At 41.9% G+C, this 13280-nt stretch overlaps 1 protein-coding gene across 1 annotated transcript; it reads right to left on the bottom strand.

The window, feature by feature from the left end:
* Positions 1–862: 862 nt before the first annotated feature.
* Positions 863–12935, bottom strand: lmnb2 (lamin B2). The gene is made up of 12 exons (XM_066696052.1): positions 12471–12935; positions 10158–10294; positions 8211–8367; positions 7910–8035; positions 7585–7755; positions 7291–7416; positions 6877–7097; positions 6021–6255; positions 5783–5890; positions 5417–5536; positions 4917–5009; positions 863–4615 (listed from the first exon to the last, which is right to left on the bottom strand). Exons 1-12 carry the CDS (start codon positions 12690–12692, stop codon positions 4574–4576), a joined length of 1758 nt encoding a protein of 585 aa, XP_066552149.1. The 5' UTR covers positions 12693–12935; the 3' UTR covers positions 863–4573.
* Between the last annotated feature and the right edge of the window lie 345 nt (positions 12936–13280).

Raw genomic sequence — 13280 nt, 5'->3', positions numbered from 1 at the left:
ACGACAGATGCAAAACACAGTCCTAACAAAAGGCAGATATTGAGCTAAAATTGTACGTCTTTCTCCGACAACGCAGAGACAGAGACACTGCTCTGCTAAACTGAAGATTCAGTTTGAACCATGAAAGAAATATTCTATTAGTGAAGGTGTGGAGAATTTTATGAAAGAATAACATTCGCACACATGGTGTTGTGGTCTCCAGCACCAAACGCTTGCACTGGTCTCAGTGAAGTCTATAGAGGAACGCCACCACCCATCTGCCAACACTGCCACCCTGTGGTACAAATTACCACTCCAACATTCTTATTTTAATTAATCTGATTTTTAAACTGGGATCAATACTAGTCAGAATACAGCATTTCCCATTAAAATGCATATTTGTAGAGCTTTAATATGATCCTAATACATCTGAAAGACTCTGAAAATATACAGATCAGTTTCTTATATAAAATCCCCAGCACAAGTTTTGCTGGTGACTAATCCCAGTTAATAGTACTTAAACCGATAGTAGTAAGTGCTATTACAACAGCAGCCTTTTAGTAAAGTAAAGCTATATAGGTGGTTTCTATTTATTCCAACTTGTGCTAGTTATTTAATGATTCCATTGACTGGACACACTTTGAGGTTTATTTGAACAGTAACAGATGATACTGTAGCTCTGTCTGCCACCACAGCCCAGTGCAAGAGGCTGGGAGCAGACTTGGTCATTTTAAGTCGATTGCACGGACAGGGTACGCAATTTAAAAACCTACAATATGATTATATGAAGTCCATGAACTCAATCCATAAAACACTTGCTTGTTCTGTGATGGAGAACCCAGATTAAATTCAGTGATACACAATACATAAAAACACACCCACATAATATGCAAAACATTTATTGAATTGTGTTGTACAAAATTTGTCCAGTCATAAATGTATATTACAAATAAATGGAAGAAAGAGGGAGGGGGGAAAAAACAAATGGAGAAAAAGCCCAACTTTTTGGCATGCACCCCCCCACAGCCCCACCCCCTAAAGTCCTCTTACATTAATGATAAAGTTTAGGTATATGAAGCATGTAAGTCAATTCAAATACTTTTTTTTTTGCCCCACAAGTCTAAATAAAATCAGCCGAAACTTCACATTTCTGCACAAAGATCTTGTGCACTTCATAGTATTGCGTATCTGGAATACAGAAATATTACAATAAGACAAAATCAAGGCTGCTTAAGGAAAGCGCTTGACAATACAATCCCTGTTTTTACTGCAGTAGCAGAAGCTTTGATTATTTCATCGTTAAGACCTGTTTTCAGGAGAAGACTCCCCGAGGTGAAAGGCATCTTCTTGTAAAACTCACAGTTAGGAAAACCTGAAAGCGATCTGACAGTATAATACATGTCCCCAAAAAAACCTACATGAACAAATGTATTAGCCATTTTTTGACAGCCATCACCAATTCCACTTTTAGATTTGTGCACACATCACTGCTACATGATGCACAGTAGTCATAGTTTTCACATGATTCACAATAACCTTTCGAGGTTTTAAAGAAATCCAGAGGCGGTCCAAACTAAACAACCAATCAGCCATTTCCAAAGTGTTCAGTACTTTTAGGCACTGAACAAGTGCCTAAAACTGGCATAAAACTAGCCTTGCGGATGGGAACCTTTCTGCTGCTGGGGTGGCAGGGCTGTGAAAAACTTGTCACAGCTCAAATATTATGAATAATGAAGCCAGTTGAGAAATGGACATTGTCTAACAGAATATATTTAGCTGAATTCGGTGAGATTTGCCCATTCAGTGTATACAGTAGAAAGCAATGCTTCACCCTGAAATCAGTGTTTTGTCGGCCTGTTTTTGTTGGGGACATCAAGTACTTCACTTCAGAAATACTAAAATGCTGTATCAGCAAGGATAGAATGGTTTGAATCCCCCCCACCGCACACATCTAAAATCTTACTACTCCTCTTTCCTGAGGTCACTCAGTCCGATTGCTATATTTTCGACCTAAACTTTACCATCTTCAGAGAACATTCATGATTAAAATCCCCAAACACTTTTTTTTTTTTTAAATACCATTCTATTTTAATAAAAAATAAAAATAAGAATGCAAATAAGTATTGCATCTGAAGACACACAAATTCTGTTTCCCAGGCCAAGATTGGTATTGAAGTGAGAGAGTTAAATGTTTTAATAACAAACAAATCCAATTTGATTTCTCTAGAGGGGTAAAACAAAAGACCTGAATGAAATGGTACAATTTATATAGAAATTGTAATAACACCGCTACTGTAAAAAAAATGCCAATTTTAGTCATCCTTCCAAATCCTGAGAAAGTGTAAACACAGCAGCCAGCCAGACACCCGTATAATGCAGTTCATTTAGGGTGGTTTTAAACTAGTCAACTTGGAATAGTTTCGAGATCCAAGTTCAAAATTAATCCTGAAGAATACAGAGAAAAATATATTGATATTGTACAAAATCATTCAGGATGGGCAGTTCTCCCTCACTAATAGATTTTGTCATGTTCTTTGGACAGCCAATGCAAAATACATTCACTTTAAAAATATATAAAATACAGCTTCCATTTGACAGCATCCCCAGGTCTATGATCCTATACCGAGAACCCATCACCAGGGCACTTTCATACATTCACTAGACAAGAGAAATAAAATTGGATTTACATTACAAGTTCCAAAAAAGAAATTGCAGGATACTTACCAATTGAGAAATTAAACCACGTCAGTAATTTTGAATCGGAATACTTTGTGCATAAGAATCAAATCTGCCTGAGAAACACAATTGTAGATGTACAAAAGGTACATAGATAACCATGATTTGAATATAATATTAGAATATTCAATAGCATTAGTGGAAACAGGGTGGAAACATTCATGAGCTGTTATTTTCTGAATGATTTGAAATGAGAAAAAAAAATGGAATTATAGACAAATATAGCCACGATGTTTATGATTACAGCAAATTCGACAATTTGATTTAGGAGACTTGCTTTTAACTCTACAGTGGGCTTAGAGAACTTTCCAATTCAATTACACTAAGAATTAAACTAAACATTTGAACAAGTCTTTCTAGTTCAGCCTAGAACTTTTATTGTGTGCAGCTCAATTACTTATTTCACCCGGTTTGAGATAGAAATAACACATGGGACTTGATATTGTTAAACTAGCAACTGTCTAGGCTGATGAGTATGGTGCACAATGATCATGAACACTGACAAACATTCAACAATTTTATCAATGATGTATCCATGACTGTGTTTAATATGATACTGACCATTAGTCATATTAAAGTGTGCATATATTTTAGATTTTTCTTCATGCATAAGAGGCACTGGATTTTCAGAAGTGGTATTTTGCACCGATTTCAGTCCCTTGGCAAGTTTATACATCATTGGAATGTTGCCGGCATGGAATTCCAGAGTCTATAAATGTCAGTTCCAAAGAATTTTTTTTCATCCTCCCCCAAGAGCAAGGTTGATCTCATTCAACCCCCTCTGAAATCCAGTCCTTTCCACCCTGTTTATTTCATCAGCAAAGCCAGTCTACTAAGCCACTACACTGAGCTTCTATGTAATAGCTGTCAGTAACAATCTATAACTTTCGAAAAAGGGTAAAATATAACATCCATAAGCCACCGTGTAAAACATTTTCCAAACAATCGTGTCCTTTCTTTTGCTCCAGAGATGGCAACAACTTAGAACAGGGAAGGTGACAGATATTACATAGAAGAATTGAATAGAAAAAAATGCATATATAAAAAATATATATATACACCTGTGTGTTTGAGTATTATAAAATCGAATGCCTCCTGCGACAGTCACTCAACCCTGAACCAAACGGACAATTAAAATTCAGAAAAAGTAGTAACTGGGTAGTATAACTGAAATTCTGCCTCATTTATTCCACATGAAGGTGTCAGCTGGACTATCTGTTCTAGCCTGCAGCAACATTCTTCCACTGTCGCCTGACAAGTCTGCTAACATGTTATTCATAGCAAATTCAGCTGTAAAAAGGCAGATGTTTGCAACCAAAAAACACCTTGCAAGGAAACCAAAGATTCTCTCACATGTGCCTCAGGTGTAACTGCATTACTGAAGAAAACAAACTCCGCAAACAAAGATCAAGGCCTGGAGTCGTAGCACTTTTACCCTAGACAGCAGTATGTATAGAAGGCACAGCTGATTGCTAAAGTCTGCATTTTTGGGATGCTGCTCCTCTTAATGCGGACATCTGTACCTTCCGCTATCTAAGCTGTAGACCACAGATTTGATTTGTAACAATTTTGAGTGCGTTCAGCACTAGATGGGAAAAAAAAGCTAATTTTGGTAATCTACAACCTTTTAAAAAGACATCGCAATAGTGTTCAGGATACCTGCTGTTTAAAAATAAAGTCCTTTTAAAAATCTGGGCAGTTTTATTTGGTTTAAAAAAAAAAAAAAAAAAAAAAACAATCTAAAAAAGCACCCAGAATCGAACAGTTGAACACAAACTGAAACGTACAAAAATATTTAAGTGGCTCTAGAAAAAAAAAATACAAATTAAAAATAAACCAAGATAGTGGAGTTGCTCTTTCACATAATTGAACACTCTCTGGTTGCAGTCTTTGGGTCTCCCTGGAAATGAGAAGAGCAGGTTTTTAATACACATGGTTGATACAAACTTGCTGCTATTCTGTTGCATTTGCTGAATCTTCTCCTCCTTCTACACTTTCTCCAGCAGGCCGATGAGCTGCCCAGCTCCCGTTTCGTGAAATCCCCCCATATTCATTGACAGGAACATGTTTAAATGACTTGCTCTTGCTGCAGTATTGGGTAAAATGATTTACACTAACTGAGCACTTAATCCAAGAATCCAAATCTCTCATCTACAGATCACAAGCTTGAGGTGTTTCTGCCCCTGAGCCCCAAGACTAACCTGCTGGTGGAAGAGATCCTCTTCCCCAAACTCTGCATCCTCATCATCCTCCACTTCTACCACGGTTTTAGTTGCAGTCCTCTTGGCCACCTCCTGGACAGGGAAATAACAGCAGAAGGTGGTTATGAATTTAGGAAAGACTGATAAACACACTCTGATCAGAGCAGCGATAAGACAGAACCAGTCAGAACGAGCAGGAACAAGTGCAAGAAAACTTACAAGTGTTAGATTCTGCTTTCTGTGAGGTGATGTTTGAAAATTATTTTTCTAAGCACTCTCACTCCCTTAAAGTTCAAATATTTTGTGTTAAATAAATATGGCTCACTCCCTTATTTAATGTTATACGACATGTATGAAATAACACCATTAGGAATGCAGCTGTATGAAATGAATGTTAAATGACGCCGTTATGCTTTGTAAAGATCCGGATATATCACATGCCGAGCGCTATACAAGGGCCGGAACAGTGTTCGTGTCGGAGCACACACGGAGATGCCTACCTCTCCGTCAGAGTTGACCAGGAAGGTCAGGATGTCGTCTCCCGTTCCCCAAGATGCCTGGCTCTTCCACAGCAGGTCAGAAGGTGGGCTGTGAGAGACTCCTGCCTCCGAACCCCAGATCTAGACAAGACAATATCACCAAACCAGATGTAAAAACGTTGAGTCACTATAACATATCGAACATTAAGAGCACCCAACTGAATTGTAGCCCACGTTTCCCCAAACACACAGGTTTCTACTTCAGTTTAAATGTAAATAAGTTTATCAATGACTGGCACTCATCCAACCTCTACCCACACAGTCCAACCTCAGTTGAGAGGCACCAGTAGATTTCTCTCTGACGGGGGGCGTGGCTTCACTGCTTACCGTGACAGTCTGTCCAGCCTTAAGGACATATTTGGGAGTGAATTTATAGGCAATCTCTTCTCCTTCACCAATCTGTCTCTTCAGTCTCCAGCTGCCAAGAGACTGGTCCTGAAAAACAAAAATGCGTTTTAGGGGAAAAAAATTTAACCCATCGGGTGTAGAGGGTTGACTTTAGGAACCGCAATCCATCTGTCCCTTTGTAGTCAAGCGTCCAGTACCAGGCTTTCCTATTCCGTACCTTCTCAGAGTTGTTCTTGAGGGTGACAGACTTGCCCTCCAGGTCGATCTCCTCGATGGTGATGCCCCCGCTGGCCTCTGCTTTCTGGGTCATCTGGAACTTGGGGTGGAGGATGGTGCCGGACTCCTCCACCTCCACACGCTTTCTCTTAGTGCGGGAGGTGCGGGTGACGGTGCCACTGGAGGTAGCGCGAGAGACCGTGACCCTGGAGGAGGGGCTGGGGGACAGTTTCAACCTGCAGGGAGAGACGAGGGCATGCTCAGTACGTCACGGTTTCACATGAGAGCAAACCAAGACAACAGCCTGCCACTTGAATGTGTGTCGGCCAACACTTTTAAATATGGCAGTTAGAAAAGATTAGAAAATTGTCAAAAACTGATTTTACTCTGTGGGATTTCAACATCCGACTAAGAAAATAAGGAGATGTCACTTTACAACACCACACAAGAATCAAGATGTTAAAACAGGACCATACGAGAATATAGTAAGTTTACATGCCTAGGGGTGATCTCAGTGACCTGATATTTTCTGAGGAAGCCAAAATATGTTGCCCTCATAAGAGCCTCTGAAAGCCAGTTAGACCTGTTTCACTGGGACATTCACACAAGGTTGCAATGTAAAAAATGGCTAAAGAAAACACAAAATAGGAAAACTTTTCCTCCCCTCATATTAAGCTGTTGTACTAATTCTATTAAAACGATACATTTACACAGTTGCAATTGTATAGGTGCGCATGTAGTCAAAGGACAGGGGAGAAGATGGACATCAAACACTGAGTTTCATAAGCACTGTATGTGCAGTCAAAGGAAGTGGGGCTCATGGCTGCAGCCCTGAACGGGTGACTGTCTGACCACACCTGTCCTCCTCGCCCTCCAGCAGCTTCCTGTAAGCATTGATCTCCATGTCCAGAGCCAGCTTTACATCCAGGAGCTCCTGGTACTCGTTGAGCTGCTGCTGCATCTGGTCCCTCATCTCGGCCATCTCCCACTCCTTGGCGTCCAGTTGGCGGCGGAACTTCTCCCGGTCAGCGGCAAGCAGGTCCTCCAGCTCTCTGATACGCTCCTCCGCGGCGCTGGACTGCACAGAAAGGGAGCCTCATCAGTAGGGTTTATGAATACTTATCTATATGCAAGCAACTTAAATCTAAACAATGTATTTAATCATAAGCCGTGCTGCTCATTTCACTTTTTGGCTGCTGGGATGTTTATCCAATCCAAGGGCTGGGTAGTTTATTCAAGATTAATGGTCTTGGTCTAACGCGAGGTGTTACCTGTTTCTGCAGTGCTGCAAGCTGGTACCCCATGCTCTCGATCCTCATGTGCGCCTCCTGCAGCTCCTCCCGAGCACTGCTGGCAGCCTTATCGTTCATGTCCGATGACACCTTGGCGTTCTCTAGCTGCAGGGGGGGCAAGGAGATCAGGTCAGTTGTACTTCTCGTGATGGAGATCAGGCACTAATCAGGAATTTGCTACACGTCTCATTTTATATTAGGATTAAGAGTGAGATCTTTCTACACACAGGACTATAGATGTCATTACTGTCGGTCAGTGTCCTGGCAGCGTACCTTGGCCTGGAAGGTGGTCTCCAGCTCCTGTTTATAGATTGCCACCTGATCCTCGTGCTGTCGGCGCAGGTCCTGCAGAGCCTGGGCCAGCTTGAATTCGTAATCCTGGTGCTTTCCGGTGTCCACCTCCACCATGCGCTTCTCACGATGACGACGAGTCTCGCGCACCTCCTGGGGAACAACAGACGCAGCCATATCACTCTCACACTCTTTAGGCTGGGACCGCAGCCCTTTGCTCCCCTGCTTACAGTCAGCAGTTAAGGGTCTAGAACTGAGCTCAGACATTTGATAGTTTAGACTCATGACTTAGGTAATGGAGGTGTACCTCCTCAAACATGTTCTTCCTGAAGTCCAGGTCTTCCTGCAGGCTCTGGCAGCGGTTCTCCAGGTCTACTCTCATCAGGGTCTCGGCCTCCAGCTGCTTTTTGGCAATTGCATGGGCATCCTCAACCTAAAACAACACAAAACAACACAGGTCAGGGACACCTTACAGTCACTTCCACTCAGGAACAAAATGTAGGCAACTGCCTGCACTACTTTATAAAACATGGCCCTTCATGACCATCTGTTCTCTTTGTAGGACCAATATAAATAGGTGTAAATCAAACACTTGAACTGGATCCTACCTTAGCAAGCTGGGCTTTCAGGTCAGCAACCTCTGCAACCAATGCTCTGTTCTCACTGAGCGCAGTGTTGAGGCTTGCCTCACTCTTGTTGTACATGGCCTCCAGCTCCTTAATGCGGGCTTGAGCTGCTGCCAGGTCTCCATCTTTCTTTTTATAGCTGAAGGAGACGAGATGCATAAGGATATGTTTGTAAATGATCCTGTGAAAACGTTGGCAAAGGCACCCTAAGATGATAAACTGGAATTCTAAACTTCTTGTATAAATATAAACCACACACTATAAATTGGTGATCAATGATCAAATGCAACACTGCTTTCCAGAGTGAAGGACAAGAGGGATACATTGTGCAATACACCTTCAGTGCCATGTTTTGTGGTCTCTGTGTAAACAAAGGGAGAGTATTGACTGAGTTCTCTTTTAGAACACCTTCTCAAATACACAAATTACCATGTTCATAAGACTCATCTATTACATAGTGGTTTCAAAGCCCACACTTTAAATTCCCCTTGAGTGCGATTCTGCCAACCAAAACCAGCAGAGGAAATTGGGTGTTAGTCAACGTGTACCTTTGCAAGACAAGACAGACCACAATGACGTGCCCCTTCAGTAGAGGCACGCAACCCAATGCTCAATGTGAAATAATCAGGTCTTATGAGTAGGACACCATAAATAGAACAATGCACTTTGCAAATCTCTTACGGTTTAGCGATTGGCTGAAATACTGGCCAATAAAAATGTATAAAATGCAACTCTACAAGATAAAACAAGTTAGCTGATCAGCGGATATTCTAATTCTACACACACAAGTGTGCACATGCAGGAGAAACACAGACAGCTGCACTTCCGGTTTGTGATAGTTCCTTAGAAACCCAGTAAACACTGCAAAACAGTGCGCGCTCTCTCTCGCTTAAAAAAAAAAGTTTTGCATTAGGTGATGTTAAATGCATTATTGTATTTTTTTTTTCATGGGGCAGGAAATGTGTCACTTAAAGCCACAAAACCAGGGGCTTAAATATACGTATACTTTGTCATGGTTACAATACAAACAGCATGATTAATTAGAAAATCTAGACATCTAGGTACTCCATATATTAGAGCTTAAGAACACTTAAATCACATATGACTGACAGTGTTGTAAAACAGTCTGGGAGGGAATGCAGGGCGATTGGTGTAGTCTTAATGCAGGAAGTGCAGAAACCATCCCAAAGGCAAGGCTAATATTACAAATTCCTTGCACTGACAGAACAGAAGTACATATAATGTGTTGAATAAAATGTTATCTTATGATAAACATTTACTTTTAATCTTCACATCTGTATTTAACTGGGGCAAAGTAAACAGACACATATACATGCATACAAATATACACACACCACACATATTAAGGCACCATGAGGGGATGGCAATGGTGCTGGGCTTTTTAAATACAGTTCTTGTTATATAGTTATTTAAGAAGGAGAGTTTATCATTTGCAATGCTCAAAAAAAGAAACCCAAAACAAAGAAAAACCAAGCTCCTCTCAAACAAAACAGGACTGCAAAACACACACACACACAGCAACCAGTGCAAAGTGCAATCCAAGTCAAGTCCCAGTCCATAAGCAAACTTATTTGACCGTATTTCCTTTTTCCCCTTTCCATTTCCTTTTCCTTACTCTCTCCACGCCTCCAACTCCCCAATAACCACTTTTAAACAGTCACTGGCCAATCATGGCAGCTCCTCCAGTCAGTTGTTCCCTCTGCTACTTCATCCTGCAGGGATTCTGGGAAATGCAGTGCCTTTCAGGGCAGCCATTTTGTGCCTCACCTAGTACTGCATGACAACATACTCAAACACACATGCATACAATTTTGAATCTGCTTATGCACTTATAAATACTCATGAACAAACAATGTTACATTTTCCAATTCTGCTCCTAAATGATCAAACGAAATTTGCGTGACTTACTTCCTGGTGACCTCTTCCAGTTCCGCGTTCACCTTGCCCAGGTCGATCTGCAGTCTGGCTCTCTCGCGGGCTGTCTCGTCCAGAACACGCCGGGCATCGGCCAGCTCTCCTTCATACAAGGCCTTAATTCCTGTTACCTACAGGGGACAAGCAAACTCCTCTCAGGGACAGTGCACTGCCCTTACCCACAACACACCAGAGCATATGGCTTACTTATTCACCAACACTGAATCTACAGCCATTTCTGTACAAGGCACTTTTTAACACCATATGTGCAGAGGTGCATTTGAGACATTTTCTATATCGCTTTATTTGTTTGGACAGACAATGACTACTTACGGTCAGTGTTTGGCTCCGTGAAACATTTTATTATTTGCATCTATTTCCATTAAGGGCAGGTAAAGGGTTAATAACCCCAGATCTCCATTTCAGCATCTTTGTCCAATTGCCTGTAAAACTCGTATTTCCTTGGAAATTCCTCTCACAGATGTTTGGAACAGCTCCCATCCTTCAATCGGACCCTACACTGAAGCCGCACCTTCCGAGAGGCCTTTATTGGCCTGGTACTGTCAAAACAACTAAGACACCAAGAATGTGTCTATATTATATGACCTCCATACAGTAAGTGCACATTTACATGCAGTAAATCTGTGTTTGCCAACCTTTGAAGCTCAAGGCACACCTACTTAACCTTAGGACTTTGTGACACACAGCAGCCCCTCCTGCACTCTCCCACTTATAAACTTAAACAGTAAAGTACACAGTCGGTGAGAAACCTGAGCTTGTGCTGATGCACAGACCCTTGTGATTTTTGCAGGAATGGTTTAATAAATGAGGAATGTTTTTTTATTATTATTTAGTTGTCTCAAACATTTGAGTGCCCTCCCCCAAATCAAATTCCACAGTTTGAAAAACAGTAAATGACCAAAGCAAGAAAAACACATTCTTTAAGATGCTGCTGATTAACCAAAAAAAAAGCTGTCTAGGTGAAGAAGTCACATAACGTCACAATACTGCTGAAATAAACCAAGGGGAAAAACTGGGCTGGGTCTGTAGACTTTGGCTCCTGTCCAGATAAGGGTCTCATATGTGCGTGTGTGTATTTAAAGTCGGGGGCCCCTCAAGGCTGAGTACTGGAGTTGTCTGCACACATGGACGGTCACACCCAGAGTTAGGTTCAAGTCCTAATAAACTTTTGTTGTTGCAGTTAAAGCACCTGGAACCACTTTAACAGGAAAGACGTGAGGCATGTGCACTAAATGTATGTAGTCAGGTTAACATTATATTGCGGTTGTGATCAAACCAATTTCATTTATTTTTAAAAAGTCGGTAGATACAGACACATAAACCAACAGGTTCAACTTCATTCCCGAGCAAACAGCGCTTATTATTTGAGTCGGCAATAAAAACACCAGGGCGTAGTTTCCAGCAGAGCCCCCAAGTGTCAAATTCTCATCTGAAACCAACATGCATGATATCCACTGCAGATCTCATCAAAGACCGTGGCACACTTATCAATTACAAATAATGTCTAGATTTATTTATAAGTCAGATCTGTGACTGTGTCCATTTAAGGGAATGCATGTCAGGATTGAGCCATATGAGCGGATTACAAAAAGAGGGGCTTCCGATCTGAACCATCTGGGCAGACCGAGCCTCAGGACATGATGCATCTTCATAGAGAAGTTAACCTCAAGCAACTGGAGATGCACAGCTGTCCGCCACAATGTCACACAGATCGCTGCAATCCACCCAACAATGACACGTTTGACAGCGCTGTAACAAAGCAATGCACGGGTGTGTACTTTTCAAAAGTGAAACAGTTCTTTAAATATGTTGGAGGAGTTGCCCGGGATAAGGTCCGTACCCATCCCGTGCCGGGGGTGGGGGTGCACATGTTAGATTGAAAGCGCACTCGTTGTGTTGCTCAATAACACGATATCAAATCGCAGCTGCAACAGGGATCATACCCGCGCGAATTTGAATGAAAGTAATAATCTGCTAAGGCACGGTGCACAACAGGGCTTAACACGCACCCAGCCGTTTTAGATATGGGATCTGACAGCAGCAGCGAGTTATCTAATGCGATCGGAAGTAAAGTATTTCCAGCAAAAGGGAAAAGGGAGAAAGAAAAACAAGGGGCGTGGAATGCAACTTCGTGAATCCCGTCTTTACTTCTAGGATACAACGTTACGCATCTGCACTTACACACACACGCTACAAACTCACAAAAAAGTGCAATCGCGATGAAGCACGCTTTCAAAAAATACAGGTTACCTTCCCCGTGCATTTCATATAAAGCCCAGCGCTTACCTCCCGTGTGGTGACCTCTTCCTTCTCGGAGACTTTGACCATGAGGCGGTCGTTCTCCAGCTCCAGTGCCCGCACCCGGTCGATATACACGGCCAGCCTGTCGTTCAGGTGGCTGAGCTCCTGCTTCTCCTGCAGCCGGGTGATGCGGGTCGGGGAGAGCGGGGTGCTCGCTGCCGGCCGGGGAGTCCCGGCGGCTGAGCGGCTGGGGGTTGCAGTCGCCATCACACAAAAAAATGCGTTTTGCTCAAATAACTGTCGCTTACACCGAGGTCGCAATATCTATCGAGTGGCTTCGACGACCGGAGATTCCTCGTCTTGTTTCTAAATTTGCTCCAAGCGTCCAGCCGTCTGGTTTTGAGACAAAAAATATAGATTTTAATTCATTCAAAGCACGCTTGCTCAGTGAAGGAAGTCGGAGTCTCCTCCCGTACCGTATGAAAGGGTTTGCCAAAGCAAGATGGCCGCCGCTCGCGTCGCCCGCGCCAAAACCAGCGTGCTCGTGTTTCTGGTATTTGTAGTCCTTTATTTCTCCGTGTGAGACCTGCGATTTATAACACACAACTTCACAGGCAAAAACAGTATCACTATTCAGCAATAACGTTGCAATTACAAAAAAATAATAATTGAAACAAAATGTATCAATCAAACTGGCAAGCATACATAACTAATTCTAAAATGTCAAGATTAACGATTTAAGATTACCTAAAATGTAAAATGTTTTGAAAGGCAAAACATTAAACAATGCCTCAATCTATGTTTCATAAACTAAGTGCACATTTACTCATTGCAACTTTAAATACCGAAATTATA

The sequence above is a fragment of the Amia ocellicauda genome, chromosome 22 (assembly GCF_036373705.1).
Source record: "Amia ocellicauda isolate fAmiCal2 chromosome 22, fAmiCal2.hap1, whole genome shotgun sequence".
Taxonomy (NCBI): Eukaryota; Metazoa; Chordata; class Actinopteri; order Amiiformes; family Amiidae; genus Amia; species Amia ocellicauda.
Note: the sequence above shows the minus strand (reverse complement) of the source record. Positions and strands in the feature narration are given on the sequence as shown.

Coding starts and splice junctions, on each gene's coding strand:
- lmnb2 (XM_066696052.1), bottom strand. CDS start 12,692: ATGGCGACTGCAACCCCCAGCCGCTCAGCCGCCGGGACTCCCCGGCCG. Junction 8,368..10,157: donor CTGGAAGAGGTCACCAGGAA/GTAAGTCACGCA, acceptor CGTCTCCTTCAG/CTATAAAAAGAAAGATGGAG. Junction 5,010..5,416: donor TGGTCAACTCTGACGGAGAG/GTAGGCATCTCC, acceptor TTCCCTGTCCAG/GAGGTGGCCAAGAGGACTGC.